This window comes from Phoca vitulina, unplaced genomic scaffold, assembly GCF_004348235.1.
Source record: "Phoca vitulina isolate PV1807 unplaced genomic scaffold, GSC_HSeal_1.0 scaffold19, whole genome shotgun sequence".
NCBI classification, from domain to species: Eukaryota; Metazoa; Chordata; class Mammalia; order Carnivora; family Phocidae; genus Phoca; species Phoca vitulina.
The window spans coordinates 34,321,679-34,349,422 of record NW_022589722.1 but is presented as its reverse complement, the minus strand read 5'-3'; the positions used below and the strand labels follow the sequence as shown (position 1 = coordinate 34,349,422).

The following is a 27,744-nucleotide window of genomic DNA, read 5'->3' as shown; positions in this document are numbered from 1 at the left end:
AAAAAGAGCCTCCATGTCCCAGGGTCTGCAGCTCGTGGCTGGTGAAGGCGTGCCCGGGCGTCTCCCAACCGCTCGACCTGCCTCCCGCACACACTGCTGGACCCCCGCCTCCCTGAGAGGCACAGCCAGAGCGGCACCTTTCCTGGGCGCCTGGGTATTCGAGTCCCCAGGCCAGGTGGTGTTCACAGAACAGCCCCCAGCATGTAAGCACTGCCAACCCTTCCTGGAAACCGGTCCCTGAGGACCTGCACAGATGGGCCAGCCTCTTGGCCAGAGGGACAGCAGCCCCCCCAAGCTGCACCAGGGTCCCAGGGGGAGCAGAACGCTGACCCCACTTCTGTATGGCCGCCCAACCCCAGGCGGAGCCCCTGTAGAGGCCCTGGGCTTTCCACGGCTGGCATGGGAAGGGAACGCTGGCTCAAGGGCCTGGAGATGCATGGTGAGCCTGCAGGGGTCAGAGGCCACACAAAAGCATCACCTCCTCCCAGTATCCAGTGCTTCTCGAGGTGGAAAGCCACACTGGGTGTCCCATGTGAACATTTATTTCGGTGATGGTTGCAGTAACTGCCCAGCAGCAGGAATGGGCTGGTGTGGAGAACAGAGAGCAGGCTCCATCTGACCCCGTGGTCCCCACACTCGTGGCCAAGGCCGGGACACAAGGCAGGCCGCAGGGGCCCCAGCCCAGAGGTGAGGACAGCAGCTCCCTGGGATGTGGCCCCAGGCCTCCTGGCTGTGCCTTACCAACTGGGGCTGGGGACCTGGCCCTGTGAGTTCCTCTGATCCTGGCTCTGTGGGGTGGGGAGGGACAGGCTGCATGTCTAGTCACAGCTGCAGCTGGGCAAAGGGGAGGGGGCCAGTGAGCTGGGCGCCCCACAGCAGCTCAGGCTCGAGTGCTGGGGACCACCACAGCAAGGCTGGGGACTGTCGTCCCTTTCAGGGACCCCAAGAGTCGTCCCAGGACTGCACAGGAAGGAGGCGAGTGCGGCAGGCTGCGAGAGGGGCGGGGCTGGAGCGGGAAGACCAGCAGAGCTCACTTCTGCAGGGCCCGCAGCTCGGGGGGTAGATCGCACCCCGTGTAGACGCCGTTGGTGATGCTGTATTCCAGTAAAGCACCAAAACAGGGGTCCTGCTGAGACACCAAGGAGCCAGGCCTCAAACCCCGAGCCATCCGAGCGGCACCCTGTCCCCAGGCCCTTCCCTCCTCAGGTGACTCACTCTGACCAGAACGTGAGGATTTCCCAGCACAATCAGCAAGGCTTTGGGTCTGGTGACTGCAACATTGAATCTTTTTGAGTTGGATAAGAAACCCAAAAAATATCTATCATCTTCAAATCTATCTTCATTTGACCGTACCTAAAAAAACCACAAAGATGAATAAAAAAGGTATTTTAAGTTTTTTTGATATAGAAAGAAACTTGGTATTTTAAAAGCATTTAGAAACATTAGACATCAGTATAACTCCATTTTTGGTTAAAAAAGGAAAAACCCAGCGTTGTGGGGGGAGCCTCAACGGGAGCCTAGCGGTCCCTTTATCCTACCTGCACTTCTAACTTATCTGCAGTTAAATGTGCTGCTCAGTGAAGAGAATTCACGAGTGAAACATGGGGTTTTGAGAGTTACAGCTGGAACCCCTCAGGTGGCGGCTGAGCCGCTGCGGCCCGCGTGCGGGCGGGCGCCCGTCTCCCGCTCGGCCCTTTGGTCCCCTTCTCTTTCAACACCCTGTCCCTCTTCTCTAGCATATTTACCACTTCTTCCTGGATCTCTTTATTTTTGTGTCTGAGGCTGAGTATTTTAAGGAGCTCCCACAGTTAGGGCTTGAGATGAGCCCTCCATCCCGCAACTGCTTTTCTGCGCCGACGGGCCTCTGCCACTTTCTACTGGAATGTACCACAAACCCGACGAACATCAGTGGCCTCAGACACACTGTCACCCCCACTAAAAACAGGAATACCTACAGTGGAGATGATGATGGCCAAATATTCTTGCCCTTGAAACTCCTCTACTGATCCGACCTTTATGTCCATCAGATCAACATTTCGCAAGAGAATTTTGATTTTTTCCACCTTTGAAGCAGATAAAGGTAAAACTTTACAAATTTGACCATTTCTTTATATATTTAAGCATAAGCCAAATATTAACCAATCCTATTTCATCGGAGTTGATTAGAACGCTTGGGGAAAGGGGGCAGCGTGTGTCGGGAGCAAGGCTTCCCCATCCTGATGGGCACACAGCAGCGAGGGTGGGGGCACGGGCCTGCTGCTCGGTGGACATGGCCACCTCCATGGGGACAGTGCGGGGACCCTTGGCCGGGCAGAGGCCGGGAAGCAGGCTTTGCACAACCACGGCAGGAAGGCAGGGAGACGTCTCTGTGAAGAGCGAGTGGGAACAGTGAGTCACGGAAACAGGACCCTGCGCTGCTTGTCTAGAGACATGGCTCTCCGAGGGGTGCTGGTGAAAGAAAAACCATTTTGAAATCTTGGAGAAAAGCTCAGCGCAGGGGGAAGCTTCTGTTCCCCCCGGCGGCATGGAGGGTGGCCCCTCACCTGCCGCCAGGTGAACCAGACCGAGAGCTCCAGCAGCTCCCCCCACCCCCCAGGTCTGAGCACGGGGAGTCTGGGCGTGGGGCCGGCCTGTGGGAGCCCCCCGATGAGCGGGGGCCTGCAGTGGCTGTGGAGGGACTCGGTGCCACGTAAAGGAGCTTGTCTCCAATCTTCTTCCAGACTCTGTGACCAAGCACGCTCAACGGTCCACACCTGCTTCCGGTAGGGCGTGATCACACCGATGTCACTCGCAGACACCTGGCTGGAGATGCCCCTGGCCAGGAGGCAGCAGTAACGCATGACCTGGACAGCTTCGGCCGCATTGAACCACGACGGGCTCCTCCCTTCACGAGCTTCACTGCCCTGAGTTAATCAGGAGACAAGAGAATGGGACATCCATCACAACACTTCATTTCCTCAACAGCCCCCTCGTAAAGGGGACTATGAACAAGGAAGGAGCAGAAGCCGGTGCTGGGAGTACGGCGTGAGTAAGACTGAAAACACCCCGCTCTCCAGCAGGCAGACCAGCTTCAGCTACGGTGAGACCCAGCACAACCGCAACAAGAGCCCAGAGGAAAAGGGCTGCTTGGGGGCGGTGTGTGATTGCTGCAACAGGAGTGGACGGTCAGCGAGGCCTGCGCCGACAGCTGCACGTGCAGGAGGGCACGCCAGAAACAGGGAAAGGTGACCAGGGCAGCCAAAGCCTAGGGGGCCAGGGTGAGAGGCATCTGGCCAGCTGTGGGCAGTTCAGCAGGTGGCAAGGACAGCCCTGTCACAGGCCAGGCAGGGGACCACGCACTCAGAGCCCCACTCCCTCCCCACATCTAGGTGTGGGCCTGCTCAGCCAACCAGCACAAAGACATGCAGCAGACCAACAAGCACACGAAGGTGCTCAGCATCACTCATCATCAGGGAGACACAGATCAACACTCCCAAGATCCCACCTCACACATGGCTACTATGAAAAACAAAACAGGTATTGATGAGGATGCGGAGAAACTGAACCCCCATACACTGCTGATGGGAACGTAAGTTGGTACAATCACCGTGGAAAACAGGGTGGACGCTCCTCAAAAAATTAATCACAGAAATACGTTCTGACCCAGCAATCCCACTTCTGGGTATACACCCCAAAGAAATGAAAGCAGGTCTCAGAGAGGTACTGTCCACCTGCACTTAGAGCAGCACCTACTCACAACAGCTAACATGTGGAAGCAGCCCCGGTGCCCCCCGCCGGCCGAAGGGACAGACAAAACGTGGCCATCGGCATCGTGGAGTAGTATCAGCCTGCTGACACCTGCCACGACCCAGGGGAGCCCTGAGGACACCGTGCTGAGTGAAGCAAGCCAGACCCAGAAGGACAAATCCTGTCTGGTTCCACTTCTAGGAGGCACCTGCAGTGGTCAGACCCAGGGGGACTCAGAGCAGGCGGCGGGGCCGGGGAGGGGGCTGTGAGGAGAGTGGGTGATGGGGACAGTTTCAGTTTGGGGAGATGGAAAAGTTCTAATAATCGGTTGTAAAACAATGTGAATATATTTAACAGTACTGAATTGTACACTTAAAAATGGCTAATGGAGTAAACTTATGTCATACGTATTTTACCACACGCACACACAAAAGAATACCAGATACAGCAATTAGAATGCATTAATTTTGAGGAGTTTTAAAAAAGATTTTATTTATTTGAGAGATAGAGATTGAGAGAGAGAGAGAGAATATAAGCAGGGGGAGGGGGAGAGGGAGAAGCGGGCTTCCCGCGGAGCAGGGAGCCCGATGCGGGGCTCCATCCCAGGACCCTGGGATCATGACCTGAGCCGAAGGCAGACGCCAAACGACTGAGCCACCCAGGCGCCCTTGGCCATACATTTTTAAAAGCAAAGAATTTACACACCTTAGTTCTTGATCAGAAACTAATAAAATTAGAAATAAAAAAAAAGAGGTAAACAGCATTCTTGGCCACTTGGAAATTAAGAAAAATACTTCTCTATAACCCTTGGATCAAAAAAGAAAATAAAGTTATAAATGTCCAGAAAGTTATGAAAGGAGGATCTCTCAGTAGACATACGTGGAGAGAGAAAGCTACAGGATGGCATCCCCAGTGCCTTCCTAATTAAGAGGATGAGGAGTATGGGAATAAAGTGTCCATCTTGTGGGAATTACAACAAAGAAAACAAATAATGAAGTTAGTAAGGGGGATGCTTAAAGACAAAGCTGAAATTAATGAACAAAACAAAGAAGAGAAAACATAAGTCCAAAGCTGGCTTTTCTCAGTTATACCAGGGGTTGCGCCATCTTTCCCGTGAAGGGCCAGACAGTGGCTCAGGCTTTTGACAGGGCTGTGCTGTCCTATTCAACTCTACCACAGCAGAAAGAAGTCAGAGATCAGCCACCTGTTCACTGAGGCGCAGGCTTCCAACTCTCCTTCTTTACCAGGACAAGACCACAGCGACCTTGGTGGCCCCTCCTTGGGCCACCCTGGGGCTCAGCCCTGCCCTACAATGTTCATGCAGCGTGTTCTACTGCGCTTCCTCTGCTGGACATGGGGACGGAGCAGCGAGTCAGACAGGGGTCCTTCTAGAGCATCCCCAGGGGAAGGTGTACGTCAAGGCAACACTCCCACGAGGGGGCACTTGCCAGGGAGTGTGTCTGACGTTGCACGCCGGGGACTTGGGAGTGAGTGTGCAAGGGGAGACAAGGGCCAGGCCTTGCCAGCAATCCTGAGGCCATTAAACTGGTAATAAAACCCTTCTTGCTCAAATGAAGGGAGTAGACCACGTTCTCTGCAATCCAGCCCCAGAGGCCTTGTCCCCACTTTATACTCAGGGCATAGAGTGCAGTCTGGGACACAACTGGCCCTTAAAAAATCCTTACTAAATAAATAAATGTTTCTGGAATTTGTTCCATTGACCTATGGGTTTTTTGTTTTTTTTTGAATCTATAAAAGTATGCTTTTATTTGCTATAGTTTGTAGTATGTTATCTAGCTGGCTTTATATCTCATTCTTCTACAAACACTTTCTGTACACTTAAAACACATTTGCACATTTATAATCACTTTCTCATGAAAAACCCCACTGTGACTTCTATGTAGATTGCATTAAATATATGAATCAATATGGGCAGAACAACACTGGTCTCTGTTCACGGACATCATGTGCCTGTCTCGCTTCATGCACTCAGGTCAAGCCTTCTGACTCTGCAGCAACGCTGCTCACCTCGCCTGAGGCTGACTTCTAGGTAATGGCAGAGAGATCGCTGATCCCCTGCTACAGCTTCTCAGTTGTTTTTCTGATACATAGGGAAGCTTCTGAGGAGGGACAGAGCAGGGAGAGGGAGGGAGGGAGGACAGACACAGGCCGGGAGAAGGCACAGCCGACAGGGGCCTGTGCTGAGTGCTCCACGTCGGGAGGTGCTGGTCTCACCACAGAACCCCCCGCCTTGAATTCTCCTTTGTCCAAAAGGCAGGCCCTCCACAGCCACACCTGAACATGGGCCTCTACCTCCCCATCCACCTCTGAGGGGGCAGGCAAATCCAGAGGTACGAGCCAGCGCTGCTGTCGCCTGGGCTCATGCACCCCAACACAGGCTGCGTGGCGGAAAGGGCAGATGCCACCCCAGGGGCACCCAGCACTAGCTCCTCCTGTCCCAGGGCCTGGGTGCAGCCCCAATTCTGGATGAGAACTGGGGTGGTTAATGCAAAAGATGACTCTGGTTCTAACCACCAAATTCCAATACAAACTCTGATTTTAGGGCACACTTGTCATTTTTGGGGGTACTGAGCATCTAGCTCTTTCCTACTGGGGAACCCCCACCCGGTGAGGCCATGGTGAGTGAGGCGGAGGCTCTCCCCACTCCGTATCCGCTCACTCGACACTTGAGGTGTGTGGCGCCTCTTGGTGGGCATGGGAGCTCCTGGTACCCAGGCTCCCCCAGCTCTGCTCGTCACCCAGCCTCCCATCGTTACACGACATCTTTAATACCCTCCCCGTAAACTCCTTTAGGGTGTCACCCTCCGATGCCCACGTGGCTGGCACCCTCTGGAGTCTGTTCTGTATACAGAACAGCTGGGTGGCTGACGGGCAGGTCTGGCAGGGCACGAGTGCTCTTACCCTTCAGCACCAGCATGGCCATCAGCCCACCAGCGACCCGTTAATGCTTCGCGGACAACTGAACTGAGTGAAACATACACAACGAACACGCATAAACCCACAAACAGCCGCTGGAGCTGAGCCACGTCCTCCCGGACCGCCCTCGGTGCACAACTCACCCTCACGCCGTGGAAGATGAGGGGGAAGCCTTTCTTTGGTAACTTCTCCCAGCCCAGCAGGGAGGTCACCCCCTTGGGGTCCGCGCAGACTTCCAGCTCTCTGTGGTAGAACAGCCTGGACGGCAGCGCCAGCAGAGCTGGGTGGGACCTGTAGTTCTTCACGAGCTTCGTAACCTGCAGGGAGAGGGCTGGTAGCAGGTCCAGGGCCGAGCCAGCACACGCATGCCGCGCTGCTGTCCAGGAGAAAGATGCTGAGCCCCACCTCAGCTCACAGCCCCAGGGCTCTCCCTGTGCCCCTTCTAGGAAGAACTCCTGCACCTCCAACGACTTTCTGAACAAGGGATTTGGTTTCTTAATCGAAATATAACCTACAGTGTTACATGGGTTTCAGGTGTGCAATATAACAATTCAGCAATTCTGCACGTTGCTCAGGATACGTGAACTCTCCATCCCCGTCACTGTTTCCCCCATCCCCCACCCTCCTCCCCTCTGGTGACCATCAGTGTGTTCTCTGTCTTTAAGAGCCTGTTTGTCTCTTCATTGTTTCTTAAATTCCACATATGGGTGAAATCATACGGTATTCGTCTTTAACTATTTCACTTAGCATTATACCCTCTAGATCCATCCATGTCATTGCAAATGGCAAGATTTCATTCTTTTTGATGGCTGCGTAATACTCCGTTGTGTATATACCACACCTTCTTTATCCATTATCAATGGACACTCAGGTCAGAGCAGCCCTTTCTTGAGAGGATTTAGGACAGGACCTGTCCCCCTCTCCCCCCAGCCGCGCCCCGCTTTAGGATTCTACTTTACGAGAGAGAGAGAGAGAGAGAGGGAGGGAGGGAGAGAGAGAGAGAGAGAGAGAATGGGGGGGGAGCGAGAGCAAGTGCACGCACAGTGGGAGAGGGAGAAGCAGGCTTCCCGCGGAGCAGGAGCCCGATGCGGGGCTCGATCCCAGGACCCTGGGATCATGACCTGAGCGGAAGGCAGACGCTTAACGACTGAGCCACCCAGGCGCCCCTAAACTGTTCCCTTTAAGACCTTGTAAGAAAATACAAATTTCACTAAGAGGGTTAACAGGTGAGCATGACTTAAAAGCGTCCCCTACAAGAAAGTACATGCCATCAGCAGGTCTTGGCTTTTCAGAGCCAGGGAGGGTGCAGGTCTTAGAGAGAGGCCCTGATTTGTAGGTGACCTGTGACCCGGAGCAGATGACAGGGCTGGCTCTGGGTGGACATGCAGCCTCCTCTTGATCATGGGGCTTTGGCTGGGGGACTAAGATGAGGAGTGACTGACTGCCTGAGCTGAGCTGCCTGGTGGTGGTCCTGACGGAGGAGGTGATGAATAGGAAGGGCTTACAGCCAGGCGAGGAGGCGGCTGCAGGGACGGCAGGCCACTGTGCGCCTCTCTGGGCTCTCCCCCCACAGCTTCTGCAGGCTGCTTCCACCTCCAGGCCCCACTCTGCCCTACAGTCTTGAAAGCACCCTGAAAAGCATCCTCCTACCTTCCTCACCCGTGTCCCCAGCCCCCGGGAAAGGGTCTCTGGCCATGCCATCCCATGGTCAGGAAAAAGGGATGGCAGTGGAGGAGGGCGAGTCTGTGGCCATGGACTGGGCCGAGGGCAGGCCGGGTGCTGCCCGGGAGGCGGCAGCTGCTTGTGCTTGGGGGGACTTAGCAGCCAGGCTCTCGGCAGGTTGAGCAAAGGACACTGCTTTGTGTCCAGACTGCCCTGGGCCTCCCTGGTGGTACCACGGGGCCCCAGCAGGATCAGTCCAGGCCCAGGAGGGGCTGCTCCTAGCCCCGGAGTCACTGCTGCAGACACACTGTCTGCTGGACGTCGGAGAGCGAATCCTCTCACTCCACAGCGGGATGAGAGCCACACGTGTCCCTGTTCCAGCCTGAACCTGCCCTTTGTCCATCCTGTGTCCCTGTCAGTTTGATAAATCCTCCTGACCATGGCCCTGAATCCAGCCTTGGCTGTCTCAGGGCCACCTGGATGGGTCACCTCAGAAGAGCTGGCACGGGCAGAATCCCATAGGCTGGAATTGGGGTCTTGGTGCCCAGGGAGAGAGCTCTGTCCCACACCCCCATCTGTAGGCCCTGGGGGCCCGCTGCATTCTCCAGGGAGCGGCAGGTACCCTTCCCCGTAGACAGGTGCTCCCTGCTCTGCAGGCTGGAAACGCTGAGGCTCTACAGTCCGACTCGCCTTTCCTGCCCCGCTCCCCGCCGCTGCCACCCCCACCCCCTTGTCTTGTCTGGCTCAAGACTTCTTGCCCCCCCCCCCCTTTTTTTGTGACTTCCCTGTCTCTGGGCACAACCACGGCCTCCAGAAAGGCACCGTCCGTGCATCCGTCCTGGTGGCCTGTGCTGCAAGCCCACTGTTGCTGCACCCCAGGCCGTCCTGCCCTACTTGCCCTGGTCCAGCGCAGATGGAGGGGAGGCTCCTGGGCAACTCAGGTGGTGGGGCAGCTGTTGGGAGGGGAGGCGGCCTGTGGGCATCCGTGTGCTTTGCACAATGCCTGGCGCTCCCTGCGGCGGTGAGGGCTGCAGCTGGGGCCCGACAGCGAGGCCGACGCACGCTCGGTGTCTCCCCGCCGGCCACCAGGGTGCCCTAACCGCCACTGGGCTCCTCACTGATGCTAGGGATGAAACACGTTTCCTCTACCCCAGGGATTTTAATGCCCACCACCTGACTGGACTGCACTGTCCCTGACAGAACTCTTCCCCCGGAAGATGCCTTCGGACTGCCCAGCTCCTGAGAACAACGGGTTTGCTGAGGAGGAAAGTGCTCCGGAGCCAGCTCCTCCGACCCCGTGGGCAGGCTCAAAGCTCTGTGTTTCAACAGAAGACGTGAACGTCAGGCAGAGACGGAGAGGGGGCTGCTCGGATGGCCTTCCTTGGGGGCAGGGGGCTGGCTGTGTACTGGGCTGCACGCTTCACTCTGCACTCACTGGCTCGCAGCCCTGGCCTTCACATGAACCCACGAAGCCTTGTCTCAGCTCGGCTGCAGGCGGCCACTGGCGCCTGGGCTGTGAGGCCACGGGGGCTACGGGCACATCCCCCAAACCCACAGCCAGCTGCGCGACCTTGTGGAGGGCCGCGGTGACGTCACCAGTGCAGGGAGCAAGAACAACCTATGTTCTGCCTCCAGCTGGCCCGGGGTGTCATTCAGTACAAGGCGCCCTCCCTTGTTCCTGGGGGGAGGACACGGTTGGCCCCAGGACTTTTCTGCTAACTGATGGCAGCCAACGTCAACTCAGTTGTTACAGCGTGTCCCATCTCCAAGATGCTAACCAAAACCCCAAACTCAATTTGGCATCTCAGCTTCTCGCTCCCTCGAGCCAGGCCTTCCGTCAGCCTATAGGGTGCCAGAGGAGAGAGGCCCCCTGCCCCCAGATACTTGCTGTAGCTTCAAGGGCCTCTGGGGAGAAAGAAGGTGCAGTGTACTCAGGCCGAGGCAGCTCTGCCATCCGACCCTGGCTGGAGGCCTCCCCTTCCTCCAGCTGCCCGTCAGCCTTGGGGACATGAATGCTGGGGGCATGGAGGTGTCTCCCACAGGCAGGGGGCTCTCTGCTGCCCAGTCTTGGCCACGGTCCTCAGTACCTCCCAAAGGTCCAGTGCTCCCCAGCACCCCCCACCCCCCACATGCTCTCCTCCAGGGGGGTAAAGGCCCTGACGACCAACAGCCTGGCACGGGTCTCAAGCCACTTCCAGGAAAATCTGCCCAGGATCACTGCATCTCGTTTCTGCTCACTGTTTAGAAGGAACTGTCCTTGTTTTCGTGCCGTAGGCATTCAGAGATTACGCTACTTGGCTCATCTTAATGAGCGATCCCAGCAACCCAAGGTTCCCGAGCTCCAGTGTGCTGGGGGGCGGGGCAGTGGGCTCAACTGCAGACTGCAAGGCCCATCCCTCAAAGTGGTCCCAGTTGGGCTGAGGAGGGAATCTGCAGGTTAACCAGCAGACTAGCTCCACAGGGGGACACGTGGCCTTGTCTTTCAGATGAGAAGTTACATGGCTCTTTCCCATTTTCCCACGTTAATCCAGATTTCACTCATCCTGTGTTTGGCCCCACAGAACCTCCACCATCAGCCTTGGATGGGACTGCCTGGAACTGCGGATCCTTCTGGGGCCGTGAAGCGCCCGTCTGGGTGGCTGGGACAGGCGTGCTGGCCAAAGTCCCCTCTGAGATGGGAGGGGGACTGTGAGCTGTCGGCCTCCTCCGCTCCCCGGGGTGCAGCTCAGTGCACACATGGAGCGGAGCCCGCTGCTACAGGGACCGCGGTGGGACCCCGCGAGGAGCCACGGGCCACGAGGAGTCTGTGCTTACCAACAAGGGGTTGTAGGCGCCACAAGCACCAAACGCGTCTTCGTCCCTCAGATACACTGGCCGGGACATCAGTCTTTCCAACATAGACACGTTCAGCCCATAGGCCATGGCGAGTCTGGACTTAATGACAGGTCCGAGCTGCATGGGGTCTCCGGCAAGGACAATCTGTGGCACACAGACAGGCAGCCCCACTAGAACAGTCACCCACACTCACCACCACAGCCCGGGGAGGCTCAGGAAACAGGTGTGGGGGCACCATGCATGCAACGGCCTGGCCTCCCACCCTCTGATGGCCAACCGAGGCTCCGTGAGTATAGGCTGGGAGGTAGCGGGCCCCCACAATCACCTGGGCTGCAGAAGACGGGGAGGTGGCATGGCTGCCCGAGTGAGGGGGCAGAGACTCAGACAAGAGCAGTGGGGGATGTGAAGGAACAAACTGGCTGGGCAGCCTCTGCCCCGGTCTTCTGGAAGTACTCTGCCCTTCCTCCTGGACACTGCCCTTTTCCCGCCCACCCTGTCACCCCCCGGCCCATGCAGCAGCTAAACTACGTCTGCTCCCTGCTCCGTCTCTGTGCAGCCCCTGCACCTGACGATCGAGATGGGAGGCGGGAGGTGTCTGGGGGACCAGGAGAACCTGGAAAGGTCCCTCCTCGGGTGAGTACATACATGTGCAGAGAGCAGGCTAACAGGTCGGTCCCAGGGTGAGTACTGGAGGAGGCAGCGGGTGTGAGCAGGAAAAGAGCCAAAGCATCAGCCTCGGCTAACTGGGCTGAGCACCGAGGGGCAGTGGAGGGGGCAGAGTGGTCAGGTCCTGGGCAGCGAGCCAGGGCGATGCCTGGATGTCCCCGCCCGGCCGCACAGCTCTTAGTGCTGTTTTAGAAGCGAATCCAAAGACAGAGCAACCCTTTCTTCCCTTGTTTACAAGCAATGAAGTATGTGGCCAAACACAAGGCCCCTGCCTCACAGAGCCTCAGGGTCCTTGGCACCACACCTGAGCCTGTCACCCTGGGCTTGTCCTGTGCAGAGACTGAGGTCGGGCGTCCAGAGCACCCACCAGTGCAGGAAAAATGGGAGGAGACCACATAGCAAACAGGCCTTACCTGGCCGTTGGCATCTGAAACCAGCCCCAGTGGAATAAGGCATTCCGGCTCACTCGCCTGTCCTGCTTCGTCCACAAACACGTGTGTAAAATGTCCGACTCTAGACCAAAGAGGTTCTCCATGGTCATTTCCGTCCAAGTGTCTTAGCAAGCAACAGCCAACACACACTGCATGGCCGCTTCTGCGCCCGCGCCTGGCGGGCGGCCCAGGAAGGTGGGGCTCACCTGGTCTGGACCAGCTCCAGGCCACCAGCACCTGGGGCTCTGCACACGTCTGTGTTTAAGTGGATCCAGAGGCAAACAGGACGAGGCGTGGGAATGAGCAAACTAATGCGACTCACATCAGAGCAGGTGCTCCTCACACCTGTTTGAGGCCCGGCTGGAACACAGCTCCACTGCCCACAAACCATGTGATCCCGGGCAGGCGGCACTGCCTCTGTGCCTCAGTTTCCCCAACATGGCAGATGTGGGAACAGGGTGAGCTGGTCAAGCTGAGCGACGCCCCCACATGGTGGTTGCTACCCTCCCTGACTTGTGCTCTCCAGCATGCTCTGAGCTAGGACGATACCCCAGTGCTCCAGACCCCCGGGGGTCCAGGGGAGAGTGCTGAGCATGTGCTCTGGGCCCCGGGCAGCCCCTGCCCCACTGGAAGCCCAGAGAAAAGATCTGCTGCAGGGACACCGTGCCGGAAGCCCCAGAACTGCTGGTGACAGGACAAACTCTGGGCTGAGCCCGACAGGGACCCCATCAGAGCCCACTGGTGTGCAGTGAAGCAGCTCTGGGTCCCCACCTTTTGTCTTTCCACCGGGAGTCAGGTTACAACCCTACCATGACACCCCCAGGTCCCTCCCTACGGAAGATGAGGAAATCGCATGCTTCCATCTTCCTTTCCTACCTCATGTCCCAATTCCTGCTGAAGAAACTCCACACTATGTATCTTTCTTAGAATATAAGCACTTCTCAATTTTTAATAAGTCAGTTATTTAGTTATTTTTATGAGTCCACATTGTTCCGTGTTTACACCTTCTCAGCTTTGTGCAGCCCCAGCTGCCCGTCGGCCTCCCAGCTGCTGCTGTGGGCTCCTTCCTCATCCTCTGGGGTCTTCCCTCCTCCCAGCCCATGTTCTCGTATCCTGCCCCACACGGAAGCTCCATGAGGACAGAGACACTATTTCTGTGGGTCCCAGCACCCCGAGCTGTGCCCAGTGCCTACCTCACTCCTATCTGGTAAAACAGCCCCGCACTGCTGCACGTCGTGATGATGATCCTGAAGCGCGAGGCCTTCCATATATCTTCCCCATCTTTGCAGTATGGCTTGATGGCGTCAGTGACGGTCTGGAGGGAGGATGGGGCCAGCTTACTTCTCAAAACATTGTTTCTTTAAATTGGACACAGTCACAAAGCTGAAAAGCATTCTAAAAGATAACGTCCTATTCCCACTTCTTAGTTATGACTAAGTAATGACTTAAGGCTGTTTTCTTAAACTAGAATATTTTACATCTTCCTGTCAACTTCGTCCATGTTCTGCAGACTCTGTGGCCGTGACCAGAACACAAAATCCTGCAGATCCTTCCCCCAGACAACTGTGTACATTTCCTAGATTCAGTTTCTTTTGTTAACCAAACCAAGAACTTCTAATTCTCCTAAAGAGGTATTTATAGATAAATCAATAAAACAGAACCCAGAAGGAACAACACATTTCGGTGTAAATAGGGGAGGAGCACCAGGATTTAATAAAGCGGAGAATGCCAGGGGAGCCTGGGTGGCTCAGTCAGCTAAGCCTCCGACTCCTGATTTCGGCTCGGGTCATGATCTCAGGCTTCTGAGATCGAGCCCCGCATCGGGCTCAGCACTGGGCATGGAGTCTGCTTCCAATTCTCTCCCTCCCTCTGCCCCTCCCCTGCTCTGACAAAAAACCGCTGAGAATGCCCCTCTCACAGAGAAAGGAGAATGTAGTTAAAGCTGGGGGGGGGGGGGGGGGGGAGGACTTTTCTATCCCAGCTGGTTGTTGACGGCTCACCTCCTCGAACCTGCAGGTGGCGTTTACGCGGACCATGGCGCCGGGCCGCAGCACCTGGCTCTCGTGCAGTCGCAGACACACGAGGTCGGCCGCACTGTTGGAGGGCGCACAGACCAATATCCGACTGTCCGGCAAAGCGTAGTACACCTTCAACCAGCACACAGGACACACAGGGGGATAAATGTCAACCTGTCAAGTGCTCGCACTCACCATGCGGGCATGGACACGTGGGCTCACGCCCGCCTCTTCTGTGCCTGAGGCCTGGCCACTGACACATGCAGGGATGGTTCTGCCCCTCACGTGCACGTGCCAACAAGACACGAGAGGGGTGAGAGTTCTCTGTTCTCCAGGACCCTAACCTACCCCCCCCAGACCTCCAGGACCCTAAAACTTACCCCCCCAGATCTCCGGGACCCTAACCTACCTCACCCAGACCTTCAGGATGCTGACCTACCTCCACCTACCCCCCCAGCCCTCCAGGACCCTGACCTACCCCCCCCAGACCTCCAGAACCCTGACCTACCCCCCCAGACCTTCAGGACCCTGACCTACCCCTCCAGACCTCCAGAACCCTGACCTACCTCCCCAGACCTCCAGGACCCTGACCTACCCCCCACCCCCCAAGGCAGAGGCAGCGTCATATTGGTTCTTATGTGCGTGGCTTGCAGGATCATGCCAGCTGGGCACTCAGCACATGGTTGCTAATCTGAATCCTGAACAACACAAATGCTACACACTAGCTCTATTAGTGCCATTCTAAAGATGGAGACACCAGAAACTTCTGCAGTATGGTGGCTTAGCTACTGTAAAGGGAACTTCTTTTCTGCAACAAAATTTCATGTGACCGAATGGTCAACCGTTCTTTTTAAAGATTTTATTTTTAAGTTATCTCTACAACCAATGTAGGGCTCGAACCCCCAACCCTGAGATCAAGAACTGTGTGTTCCACCAACTGAGCAGTCAGGTGCTCCACAACGGTCGACCAGACTAAGAACAAACAGTCATTTCTAAACCTATGAAATAAGCTTTGAAAATCCTACATATTCCCATAAACAGTGTGAAACAAACTTGGCTAAACATGAAATAACTGGGATTTTTTTTAAAGCTCATTCCCACTTCCTGCCGACATGAGCGCGGCACACGGCCGACGCCACTGGGTAGCCGAGCCACTCGCTTCCTGTGGTTACCTGTAAGACAGCCTCTATAATGGTCACTGTCTTCCCGGTTCCAGGAGGTCCGAAGAGAATATACGGGAGCGGGCGGCAGTCGCCACTCAGGATTCTTCTAACCGCTAACTTCTGGTTTTCGTTGAGCAAGGGATTGAAAAATTCCTTCTCTCTCACCTTGGGGATCTGAACTTCGTTTACTGTATTCAAAGTGAGAACCGGCGTCAGGCAGAGGTCACCTTGGCACGGCAGGAACACAGGTCAGCATGGGCCACCATGAAGGCCACAACCCAGCCGGTCAGGAGCCCACTGCTGAGCTACGCTTCCCAATAACCTCCACTTCATTGGGCAGGGTCGGGGAAGTTAACTTCGCTCTCTGAGAGCAAAAATGCAGGTCACTGAGTTCACTGTTCCCCCTCATAGGTGGAGCATCACCTAACCTAGACGTCAGAGACGGGGTCTGGAAAAGGCCAACAGAAATAGCCTGTGGTCACATTAAAGCATCGGGCATGAAACCTCACGTCTCCACTCCGTCTCCAGTCGGGGCAAGAGTATCCATCTCTCTGGCTGCAACCACACCACACACATGTCCCGACCTGTCTCCCTTGGGTAGAAGTGAGCTTCTCAAGGGGCCTATTTTCCAGGCAAGGGTTCCTGAGGTTGCCCTGGCAGCCCCTCACCATACGCACCCAGATTAGTTGACTTTTCAGCAAAAGTCGCCAGCCCCGGCGTGTCCTGGGCACCAGCCCGCCTCTCCTTGGCTGCGTGCTTAGTGTGGTCCTTCATGGCTTTCCTATTCTAGAAATAATCATGCAGAAAAATGGCCTTAAAAAAAGCTTTGAGTTTACACAGGTTTAAACAGTGAACATAAACACCTGCCAATGTTCTACGTGTTTTATTTAATAGCTCTTTGAACGCACTGCAGGTCATATGTTTCAAAACACAGTAAAAATACAGAATATCTGACAAAAAAGTTGCTAAAAAGGTTTGTTTCTTTTTTGAATTCCCTTACAAAAATAAACACGAATGAACTAAATTCTGTGTAGCGATGTCAGATCAAAGGGTGACATTTATCTGACGAGGCGTCTTTTCTCTTCCTGCATCCTTCTCCTGCTCACCTACAAAGGGAAACCCACAGTGGCTGAAGGCAAATCCTGGTCCCTTGCTCCCCTGGAGCCCCTCAGGCAAACCCCTTCCTCCGCAGCGGGAGCGAGCCCAGCCAGCTCTGGGGGGACCGTCACGTGCCTCAGGTGCTGCCACGGGCTGGCAGAGCTTCCTGGTCAACTGCGCTCCGCATCCTGCCCAAGAACCGGTTCTGTGGGTGTTTAAACAAACTGAATCTGTCCTGGACCGAGGAAACTGGTTTTCGAGTTTCCCCTATTACAAACAATGCTGTAATAAACAGCTTTGCACATTTATCTCTGTGCAAATCACAGGATTACTTTTTTTTTTTTTTAAGATCTACTTGGCTTTATTCAACAATTCATCAATCTAACACGATTACTTCCACAGGACAAATTCTAGAAGTAAAATTGTTACTAAAAATTTCACACTAAAAATGGTATACGTATTACCAAAACTTAGTCCAGAAGGTCACAGCAATTTCCCTCCCCGCGATCCTGAGTGTTCAAGAGTATCACTGACACACAATAACGTGTGCACAACTCGACAAGCTGTGACACGTGGACACATGGGACGAGCTGAACACCTGCGGAGCCCACAGGATGCCTCCCTGTAATGTCCCCCCGCTGCCAACAGTATGGTTACATTTTCTAGAATGCTTCATACGTGGGAGTCTAGGTTATGCACTTTTTGTCTGACATCTTTCCACCGTGTAAGCAACTGCTGTGAGGCCCACCTTTGCTGCCCCGTGCCATCGACAGCTCACCGTTGTCACCGCTGAGTACGGTACGGTTCCACCAGAGCAGCACACTGCCCTCCCTTCCTGCACCCCCAGGTGGATGGCCACTGGGCTGTGTCCAGCGCTGGCCATTGCTGAGAGCGCAGCTGTGAACGTCTCCGCACCAGCCCTCGTGTGGACGGACGTGGGCTTTCTCGTCTCTGGGGCCAACGCCAGGAGGGAAGTGGCTGGACTGTATGGCCGGTGTGGGTCGAGCTTTCCTAAGGAATTCTTCTCAAAAGCAGCCTGTACGAGGCTCCAGTTGTCGCACATGCTCATGACCCCTAGTCTGGTCAGTCCTCTTCATTTAATTTCGGTCACTCTGACACGTGTGTAGCGGCAGCTCACTGTGGTACTGTTTCCCTAATGACTAATGCCGAACGTCTTTTCAGGGACTTACTTACCATCTGTATACACAGTCCCTGATGATGGTTTGTCTTACGGTGGTGCGAAAGCGGTACGCGTTCTGCAGAAACCGTACTTGGAATTTTGAGTTTGGATCTTCTCCCTGGGCTAGCAGTATGTGGTACCATCCTCTTGTGATGCTGGGCAGCGGCCACAGTCCCCAGTCAGCTCGCGATCACGACACCAACAACCGATACCCTGACAGCCATGCTGTTTCTCACTTTGAGGACGGTAGGCCGTACGTTACACGAGGTATTCGGCACTTGATCATAAACAGGCTTGGCACTAGCTGATTTTGCCCCACTGTTCTGAGCATGTTTGAGGTTAGCGGGGCTAAGTCGTGGTGACTGGGAGGTTAGGTGTATTAGATCCATTTTCAACTGATGGTATTTTCAACTTATGCGGGGTTCACCGTAAGCCAAGGGAGATCTGTATATTCTTCGGTAAAGTATATATAATTTACTTCTGTTTATGTCTTTGGTTCAGTGTTGAGTCTCATGCTCCAGCGATGAGCTGGCTTGTCATTGTCTTAACCATGTCTTTTGAACAGCAAAATATTTAATTTCATTGGAGTCCAAATTTATCAATTTTTTCTTTATAGGTCACATTTTTGGCATCACATCTAAAAACTCTGCCTTACCTAAAGATACTAAGATTTTCTCTTGGGGTGCCTGAGTGGCTCAGTCGGTTAACTGTCCAACTCTTGGTTCAGCCCAAGTCATGATCTCAGGGTTGTGGGATTGAGCCCCACATTGGGCTCTGTGCAGGGGCGTGGAGGCTGCTTAAGGTTCTATCGCCCCCCACCCCGCTTGCACTCTCTCAAAAATGAAAGGTTTTTTTAATGTTGTTTCCTAGAAATTTTAGTTTCAGGCTTTATATTTAGGGCTATGATGCATTTTGAATTAATCTCTGTGAAGGCAGTGAGGTACAGATCCAGGTGCACACCCCTGGATACAGACACCCCATTGTCCTTGTGCCTTTCGCTAAGAAGACTCTCCTTTCCCCACTCTGACTGCCTTTGCACCTTTGTAGAAAGTCAGTTGTCCAAACTCCCGTAGGTCTATTTTTAGGCTATTTCATTCCACTTGTACATGTTTATCTCGATGACAGTGCCACACCGTCTTGATTATTGTAACGTTGTGAAAAGTTGCAAGTCAGGTAGTGTGAGTTCTCTGACTTTCTTGTTCTTTTTCAAAGTTGTTTTGAAAATTCTAGGCCTTTTGCATTTCCATATAAATTTTGAAATTGGCTTGTCAATTTCTACAAGAACGTCTGCTAAGATTCGACTGGACCAGCACTGAGTTTATAGATTGGGTTGGGTCTTCTGACACATCAGCAGTTTCTCTCATCAGTGTCGTGAGGTCTCTAGTGTAGTCTTGTACATCTTTTGTCAAATTTGTCTCTAATGTTTGGAACATTTGGATGCTACTTTATATGGTATTCTAAATGCAATTCTGGGTGTTTGCGCTAGCATATATAGAATTTACTTCTGTATCCTGTAAACTTGCTAATCTATTAGTTCCAATGGCTTCTTTTTAGAGTCTGTCAGATTTTATACATGAACAACACAGGTGCCTCTTATTTTTCTTGCTGAGCTGCTCATCTACAACCTTCTGTACAGTGGTGGAAGTGGCAGGACTGCAAGTGCCCTGCCTTTCATGGGAAAAGTGCATTTTTTCACTCACCGTGTAGGTTTTTTTTGTAGGTGAAGGCAGTTCCCTTCCGTTTCTAGTTTGCTAAACTTTTTGATCAGGAATGGATATTGGATTTTGTCAGATGCTTTTTCTGTGTCTATGGAGATTCGGTTTGTTAACATGATGAGTATCACTGACTGCGATTTTGGAATGTTAAACCAGCCTCTCATTCCTGGGATGAACCCTTCCTGGTCTCTCTCATATATATACCTATACATACATACATATAGGAGTTCTCTAGAAAAACGATCAATAGGATGGATGTATATATAGGTAAAAAGAGATTTATTGTAAGATATTGGCTTATGTGACTATAGAGGCTGAGAAGTGTGAGGTCTGCCACCGGCAAGCTGGACACAGAGGGCAGGAAGAGACTGACGGTTCCACTCAGGAGAGTCGGGCAGGAGGAATCCCTGTGAACCTGTCTCTCTGTTCAGGTCTCATGGGAGGGATGCCCCCTACCCCAACCAGGGCACCCACCTACATGCCAATCTCACCCAGAAGCAAGATTTAACCAGGCGTCCCACAGAAGCCCAGGGCCCAGGCCAGCCGGCACATCCCACTGACCACCCCCCCGGCTTCTTTCCCATTTGCAGAATCTATAGTGAGGTCACGTCTCTCTCTCCTCCTGGATTCTGGGAGTTTGTGTCTTCACACTTTCCCCTCATCAGTCTTGTTTGAAGTTTAACAATTTCATTGATCTCTGAGAACCAGCTTTTGGGTTCATGGATCCCTCTATTGTTCTTCTGTTTTCTATATTACTGATTTCTCTGCCAATGTTTCATTATTTTCTTTCCTTTGCTTAGCTCGTATTTCATTTGTTCTTATTTTTCTAGTTTTCTAAGGAAGAGGCTGAGGTCACAGAGTTGAAACCTTTATCCTTCTTTACTTCAGGCATTCAGGACTATGAACTCCCCCTGAAGAGCCCTCTAGCAGCAGCTTACAGTTTCTGGTATGCTGCAGTGTCACGTTCATTTTGGTAGAAACACTCTAATTTCTCTATTGATTTCTTCTGTGATCTGTGGGTTACATATAAGTGTGTCTTCGGTTTCTCAATATTTGGGGATTTTCCAGAGATCTTCCTGCAATTGATTTCTAACTTGATTCTACGTGGTTAGAGAATGTATTTTGTACGACTTTAATCCTTTTAAATTTGAGACTTGTTTTATGGCCCCAAATAAGGTCTACAGTGGTGAATGTTCTGTGTGCACTTCTACACCAAGTGCATGCATCCAGCTCTTTCTGCACGGTGTGCTCTACGAACACCCCTTAGATCACAGTGGCTGACAGGTCACTCTGCTGTGCCCATTTTCTGCCTTTCTTTTCTGTCGTTAACGGAGGGAAGAGTGCCAACATCGCTGACAGGCACGGGAAATTTGTCTGGTTCTCTCTGCAGCTTCATCAGTTTCCGTTTCATGTGTTTTGAGGCTGTTACTAGGTGCGTGTGTGTCTAGGACTGTTATGCATTCCTGATGATCTTCTCTGTTACTACGACACCACCTTTATCCTGACTACCTGTGCTCTGAAACCTACTGACACCGACACAGCCACTCCATCTTCCTTGTGATTGTATCTTTTCCCATCTTTTACTTTTGACATATTTGTGTCTTTATATTTAAAACGTGTTTCTTAGAGGCAGCATATAGTTGGGTCTTTCCTTTTTATCCAGTGTGACCATCTCTCTGTGTTTAGACCCACACACGCAATGTGACCACTGATACACTTAAACTGAACGCACTCACCTTGCTACTTGTCTTATTCCAGTTACACAAGCAGAGCCAGAGACGCCAATACCCCGTCGACATAAATCACTGGACAAGGGGGCAGGAAGTCAGTCAGGTCAGGGCACAGCTGTCCGTGTGTCCCTCTTTTTCTGCTGACTTTTGAACAAATTATTTTTGTGATTCCCTTTTACCTCCTTTGTTGGTCTAGCTCTTTATATTGTTATTTTAGTAGTTGCTCTAGGGTTTAGAGTGTGTATCTTTAATTGATCACAGTTTCCTTCAAGTGAATTATAATAATCTGGTGTAAGAAATAAAACTCTCTTCTCCTATCCCTGGTGCTATTATGCATATTTTAGATCTACATGTTACAAACTCTGTAATATATTGTTACTGTTTCAGCTTTAAAAGTCAATTATCTTTTAAAATTATGAAATTTTATCATGGTAAAAAGATTTCACTTCAGCGGCGCCTGGGTGGCTCAGTTGTTAAGCGTCTGCCTTCGGCTCAGGTCATGGTCCCAGTGTCCTGGGATCGAGCCCCGTGTCAGGCTCCCTGCTCCTCGGGAAGCCTGCTTCTCCCTCTCCCACTGCCCCTGCTTGTGTTCCCTCTCTCGCTGTCTCTGTCAAATAAATAAAATCTTAAAAAAAAAAGATTTCACTTCAGATCTACCCTCTTAGCATTCTACTCTTTTGATTCCAGGAGTCTGAATTTTTTAGAGATCTCATATGAAAGGAATCAAGCAGTATGTGTCCTTCCGTGACTGGCTTATTTCTCTGAGTATAGTGTCCTCCAGGTCCACCCACATTGTCACATTTTACAGGATTTCCTTCTTTTTAAAAAGTCAATTATCTTTTAAAGAATTTTTTTTAAAGAAAAAGTTATTTAAATGTGTGTACCTATTTATAATTTCTGGCCCTTCTCATTCCTCTGGGTAGACCCTCATTGCCCACCTGGCATCATTTCTGTGTGCTGAAAGATTCCTGTGTCCCGTGGTACAGGTCAGCAGGTAACGGACCCCCAGCTCTCAGCCTGAACCTGTCTGAGTACGTTTTTACTTCTTCATTTCTACAGCGTTTGTCGGGCAGAGTTCTGGGCTGACAGTTTCTCCTGCCGGCACCGTTAAGAGCCACCCCGCTGTCTTCTGGCGCACACTGCTGTCAACACGAAGTCTGCTGCCGGCCTTGTTTCTGCTCCTCGGCAGCAATGAGACTTTCCTTGTTTCTAGGATTTGCTCTTTATAAATGACTTTCAGGAATTTGATTGTCATGTGCCTCACTGCATTCTTCTTCAGATTTCTTATACTTCGGGTCTGTTAATAAGTCTCCTGAATATGTAGGGCTTATGGTTTTCATCAAATCAGGGAAGTTTCCACTATTTTTTCTAGTATTTCTTACACTTCCCTCTCTGGGACTCCAATTGCATGAATGCGAGGCTGCTCGAAGGTGTCCCACAGCTCACTGATGCTTTTCTTTTTTTAATACACTTTGTATTTTAAAGCTTTTTTTTTCTTAAATCTTTTTATTCTGTTTCGTTTGTCGAGTTTCTATAGTCTTTCTGACTGTAGTGTCTAGTCTGCTGTTAACTATTTTTCATCTTAGACATCGAATTTTTTGTCTCTAGAAGAGAAATTTGTCTTTTATTGTTTGTATCTCCACTGAACATGCTTGTGTGTTCCTCTCCCTTAAGAGCATATGGAGTATAGTTATAGTAACTGTTTTAATGTCCTTGTCTAATTGCTACATTTTTTTTTTTTGAGTTGATTTCAACTGATTGAAATTTTTTTTTTTTAAGATTTTATTTATTTATATGACAGAGAGAGGCATAGTGAGAGCAGGAACACAAGCAGGGAGAGTGGGAGAGGGAGAAGCAGGCCTCCCGCCGAGCAGGGAGCCCGATGTGGGGCTCGATCCCAGGACCCTGAGATCATGACCTGAGCTGAAGGCAGACGCTTAACAACTGAGCCACCCAGGTGCCCCTGATTGAAATTTCTTATAATGAGTTGTGTTTTTCAGTTTATTTCTGGATTAGATATCAGACATTGTGAATTTAACACCTTGATGGGTGTATATTTTTGTATTCCTGCAACTATCCGTGAATTTTGTTGTGGGATGTGGCTGCATTACTTGGAGAGCCTGTCAGACGGATGGGGCGGCAGGCAGTGTGGGGCCAGACTCTCCCCACTTCTCACGCAACATCCTCTGAGGACTCTGCTTGTTACCCTGTGAATTCTCTGGCTATAGGAACAAACCACGCCCAGCACTGTGGGGACTCAGGATTCCTCTCTGCTCTCAGGGCTTCTTTCCCGGGCTCAGGTCTTTTCCTCACCGGCATGCATTCCTGAGTCCTGGGCTGAAAACTCAAGGGGTCCTGTGCAGACCCCAAGAGCTCTCTCTTTCCTGTGCTCTCCTCCAGCCGTCTGCCCCATGCACTCCATCTGCCTCCTCCTTGCACCGCCAGGTGCCTCTCCTCAATTCTGTAGACCACAGGCCTCCCCCTTTTTGCTCCCTGGCCTGGGAACTCTGAAGATGGTGAGCTGGGGCAATCACAGGGGTCACCTCATGTGCTTCCTCTCTCAGGAATCACTGCCCTATGATATCTGATGTGCAAATGTCTGAAACTGTTGTGCCATGTGTTTTGTCTGATTTTTAATTATTTAAGGTAGGAAGGTAAATTCAGTTTCTGTGATTCTGTCTTGGTTGATGTATGGAATGCCCTTGAGTTTATGTGCAACCTAGCCAATCCATAAGAAGGTAATGTTCTGCATTTAAAAATATTAAGATTCAGCTAATCAGGAATGTAATCCACACAAACAGCAACACTTCCCCCACCTCACATCTCCCATCAGGATCCCAAACCCTCCTTGAGAATCAGGCCATGGAGTGGACCAGGGAGTGAAGTGATGGAGAGAGTTTGCAGAAGACACTGTGTCTGTTCAATGAGGACCTCTTTCTACTTTTAGATCAGGTAAGAAATAAAGATTTTAACGCAAACATTTTTCTCTTTCCTTCATAGAATTTTTTTGTGAATACGTAGGCATTCCAAAACTCTCATTATTGTACTTTTTGAGAGAAGCTATAAAGTGGTAAAAGAGTTCCTAAATATTAGACATAATTAGAAATTTGTATTATTATAAATTTAAAACATGCTCAAAAAAGCAAATTCCAACAGCACAGAACTAAGGTTAAAACCTCCCACAGACATGGAGAATTCTGCTCATCACTGGAAACACAATGATAAATAAAGCCACTTCTGTTTTACTCACAAAAATACATGGACCAGCCCACGACAACAGCTGGCACATCACACACGCTACGTTACTATCCACAGAACAACCATCTTTGTAAGGGTCATAAAGATCACAAACGGTAACAACTTGGTGCACGTATATCCGTCCCAGACATTTTCTATGCAGTATATAATCATAGACGTGTGCCTGAATGTACACAGAAAGCATATAATTTTAAAGTAAAATGATAAGCTCATACAAACTGATTCATACCTTGGTTTTCCCCACTTATCTATGGCAGCCAACTTAGTCCTACGTATATGTTGTACGTAAACTTTACACTAAATCCACAGTATGAATATCTTAGTTTGATTTGAGCTGTGATCTTGGGTTACTTGTGAACTACAGTCCTCTAACACTCCAGGCAATTGAGAGCTAATATATTATCTATTTAAATATTTCAAAGGAGGGCACCTGGGTGGCTCAGTTGGTTAAGCGACTGCCTTCGGCTCAGGTCATGATCCTGGAGTCCCAGGATCGAGTCCCGCATCGGGCTCCCTGCTCGGCAGGGAGTCTGCTTCTCCCTCTGACCCTCCTCCCTCTCATGCTCTCTGTCTCTCATTCTCTCTCTCTCAAATAAATAAATAAAATCTTTAAAAAAAATAAATAAATATTTCAAAGGAATCAAATCAATACCTTGATGGTGGACTGTCCATCGTTTTTGGTGTCTTGAGCATGGTTCCAATTCCCCGTCACTTGGGGAGACTGTAAAATGATTTCTTCTGGGAACAACACTTTTAAAACAAGTAAGAAGGTAGGTATTACTGAAAAACTTAAAAAGACGAAGAGAGGCCACCTAAGTAATTCACATCTATGCCTTCCTTTCCTTTTTGGCTTCTGTACATGGTTTCTAGGTTACAGCAGAACACCAGTACTGTGCACAGTTCGTAATGAAGCCATCGGCCTATCTGGAGCTACAAAAGTGAATTATATTACGAGGGGAAAAGCACACTGCAATGACTTCATTTTCAATAATTTAAGCAAGCTATTTTTATACAGTTGAAATAGTAAGAAAATACTGAAACTTGCCAATGGGAAGAAAACTTTGGACTGCATAGTTTTACTTGTAATATATGATTGAAAAGACTGTGCTTTACACCATATTTTACATGAAGCTTATAAAAATACTCTGGGAAGAAGTAACACTATTATTCCACAAAAAGAATACCTTTAACGCCTAAGTGGATGATGTGTTCAAGTGCAAAGTGACACCGTCTGCTTGTGGTCCTGCCAGAGAGAGAACAATGTAAGTAATTCACCCCCCGTGTAGAAACATTAAGTCTAGCCCTGGTCACAGAAATCTAATTACATAACCCGAGCCAACCTGCTAATGTAACCTTTACACAATACTTACAAAGGGGCCACATTAGAGTCAGAGCTCCCGACGTTCTCACAGGCCCTGCTGGGGAGCCTGGAGCTCCGAGGGCTCACTTTACAGTGTGTGTGTCTATATACAACATGAGGAGTTTTACAGAAAAACTTTAAACAGAAACATCCCATGTATCAGGATAGCAGGGACTCTTCCCTTTCTGGGAATATTTCTCTTTTAAATACATAAAGAGCACAACTAGGAAAAAAAAAAAATAAACATAGCCTATGAGATATTAGGGAAATATTAACATTACTACATCAACAGCAAAGTAATTTTGACTGTAAAGATTTAAACTTTTGAAATTCACAACTGTTAGAAGATAAACTGAGGCCTATTAATAATTTTAAGAGTTTGGGCAAAAATTGATTCCAACCAGGCTGCACCCAGTCAGCAGATGGAAAGAGGCCCTGAGGAGCTGTCCAACATGAAGGACTTTTACAGCCAGAAGGGAGCGGGCACAGGGAAATTATCCCAGGCAAAACGGGCTTGGTTATCGCAAGCTCCCTTCCTTCAGGGGTGGGCAGGGGTCTGCCAGGCCGAGTACCTCACCAGTCCTGACCAGGCAGTTGCCAGGTGACCGGCCTACGATTCCGTTTCCAAGGGACCCAAAATTGCAATTCCCTCTGGGTTTGGTTGACATGGGGCTTAGCACAAGCAACTCTGTTGTGGGCCTGCTGTTTTGCTTCTTAACACAACAAAAAGAATAAAAACCATAAAATAAAACCTCATCTTCAATGAGGCAAGATGACAAAGCTCCAAAGCACAAGTGCAGATGGGTATCTGTTCAATGAAGAGCATCGGGCCTCAAACAAGCAGAGGTACACGGGCACTGCACACCGACTCAGAATGTGGGCCACATACAGGTGTCTGGACAGTTCAGACTCGGGAGCCCAAAGACCAAACGATGGTTTCTCACCTGAATCGCGAGGTGCAGAGCACACGCTGAGAGGTCACCCCCAGGACCCATTTGCACAGTATGGAATTGGGAGGGGGGGCGTGTGAAGCTGGAAAAACTGAGTGCACAAGCCCAACCTTCAGAGACCCTCCCTTTAGGGTCCCAGGCACGAAGGCTCCTGGCAGCCCCACTCTGTTCCTTCAACGTAACCTTTGGCAAATAGTTGCCTGGGAAACAATAAATCCATCCAAGATGAGTAGCAACCACAACAGCACTTAAAGCAGATCACTTAAAGAGGAAGAAGCTGAGGAACGACTAAACACCTCGTTCCCCTTCCAGTGGGAGGCTTTCCAACATCTGTGCCTGGGTGATCCGGGGCCATCTCACCTCTTCCAGAGAGGAAGGAAGAAAGATTTCAAAATCTTTTAAAAGGCACAGGGATGCCTGGGTGGCATAGTTGGTTAAGCATTCAACTCTTAATTTTGGCTCAGGTCATGATCTCAGTGTCGTGAGATCCAGCCCCGCGTCAGGCTCCACACTGGGCGTGGAGTCTGCTTGAGAATCTCCTTCTCCCTATGCCCCTCCCCACTGCTCTCTCCTCTAAAAGAAATAAATCTTAAAAAGAAATCTCTTAAAAGGCACAACAAAGACTGGGACCTGGACCAAGCTAACAAGATAACTGTGTCAGCCTGAAGATCACTGCCTTACTTCCCAGTAGCATGAAAAACAGGAATAGAATAGTACTTAACAAATCCTAGAAGCACATTAAAGGAGGAATTCACCAAAATAAAAATAACATTATGTTTTTCATTCTAGACATACAAGAAAGGTTTGATCTGAAGTTATCCAATTGAAACACTTCATCTTACAAACAGGCTGAAGATGATAATAATCTCAAGAAATGCCAAAAAGGCAATGAGTCTAATAGCTTAAAACAAAAGTTGATGAATAATTTTCTAATTTGATTAACCTAAAGAACAGCAAGATACTAAATGGTAAAATCCCAGAGGTATTTGCACTAACATACGAAACAAATCACAGAGAT

At 50.9% G+C, this 27,744-nt stretch overlaps 1 protein-coding gene across 1 annotated transcript in view; it reads right to left on the bottom strand.

The window, feature by feature from the left end:
- Positions 1-548: 548 nt before the first annotated feature.
- MOV10L1 (Mov10 like RISC complex RNA helicase 1) overlaps positions 549-27,744 on the bottom strand; it is a 64,593-nt gene continuing 37,397 nt past the window's right edge. Inside the window, exons 14-26 of the mRNA XM_032416878.1 lie at positions 25,601-25,659; positions 25,069-25,166; positions 16,113-16,221; positions 15,445-15,623; positions 14,258-14,404; positions 13,451-13,572; positions 12,240-12,339; positions 11,140-11,304; positions 6,807-6,980; positions 2,754-2,903; positions 1,956-2,063; positions 1,216-1,353; positions 549-1,126 (exon numbers count right to left, since the gene is read on the bottom strand). Of these exons, the coding sequence (XP_032272769.1) occupies positions 1,031-1,126; positions 1,216-1,353; positions 1,956-2,063; positions 2,754-2,903; positions 6,807-6,980; positions 11,140-11,304; positions 12,240-12,339; positions 13,451-13,572; positions 14,258-14,404; positions 15,445-15,623; positions 16,113-16,221; positions 25,069-25,166; positions 25,601-25,659 (1,645 nt within the window). The 3' untranslated portion in view covers positions 549-1,030. The remainder of the gene's footprint in view (positions 1,127-1,215; positions 1,354-1,955; positions 2,064-2,753; positions 2,904-6,806; positions 6,981-11,139; positions 11,305-12,239; positions 12,340-13,450; positions 13,573-14,257; positions 14,405-15,444; positions 15,624-16,112; positions 16,222-25,068; positions 25,167-25,600; positions 25,660-27,744) is intronic.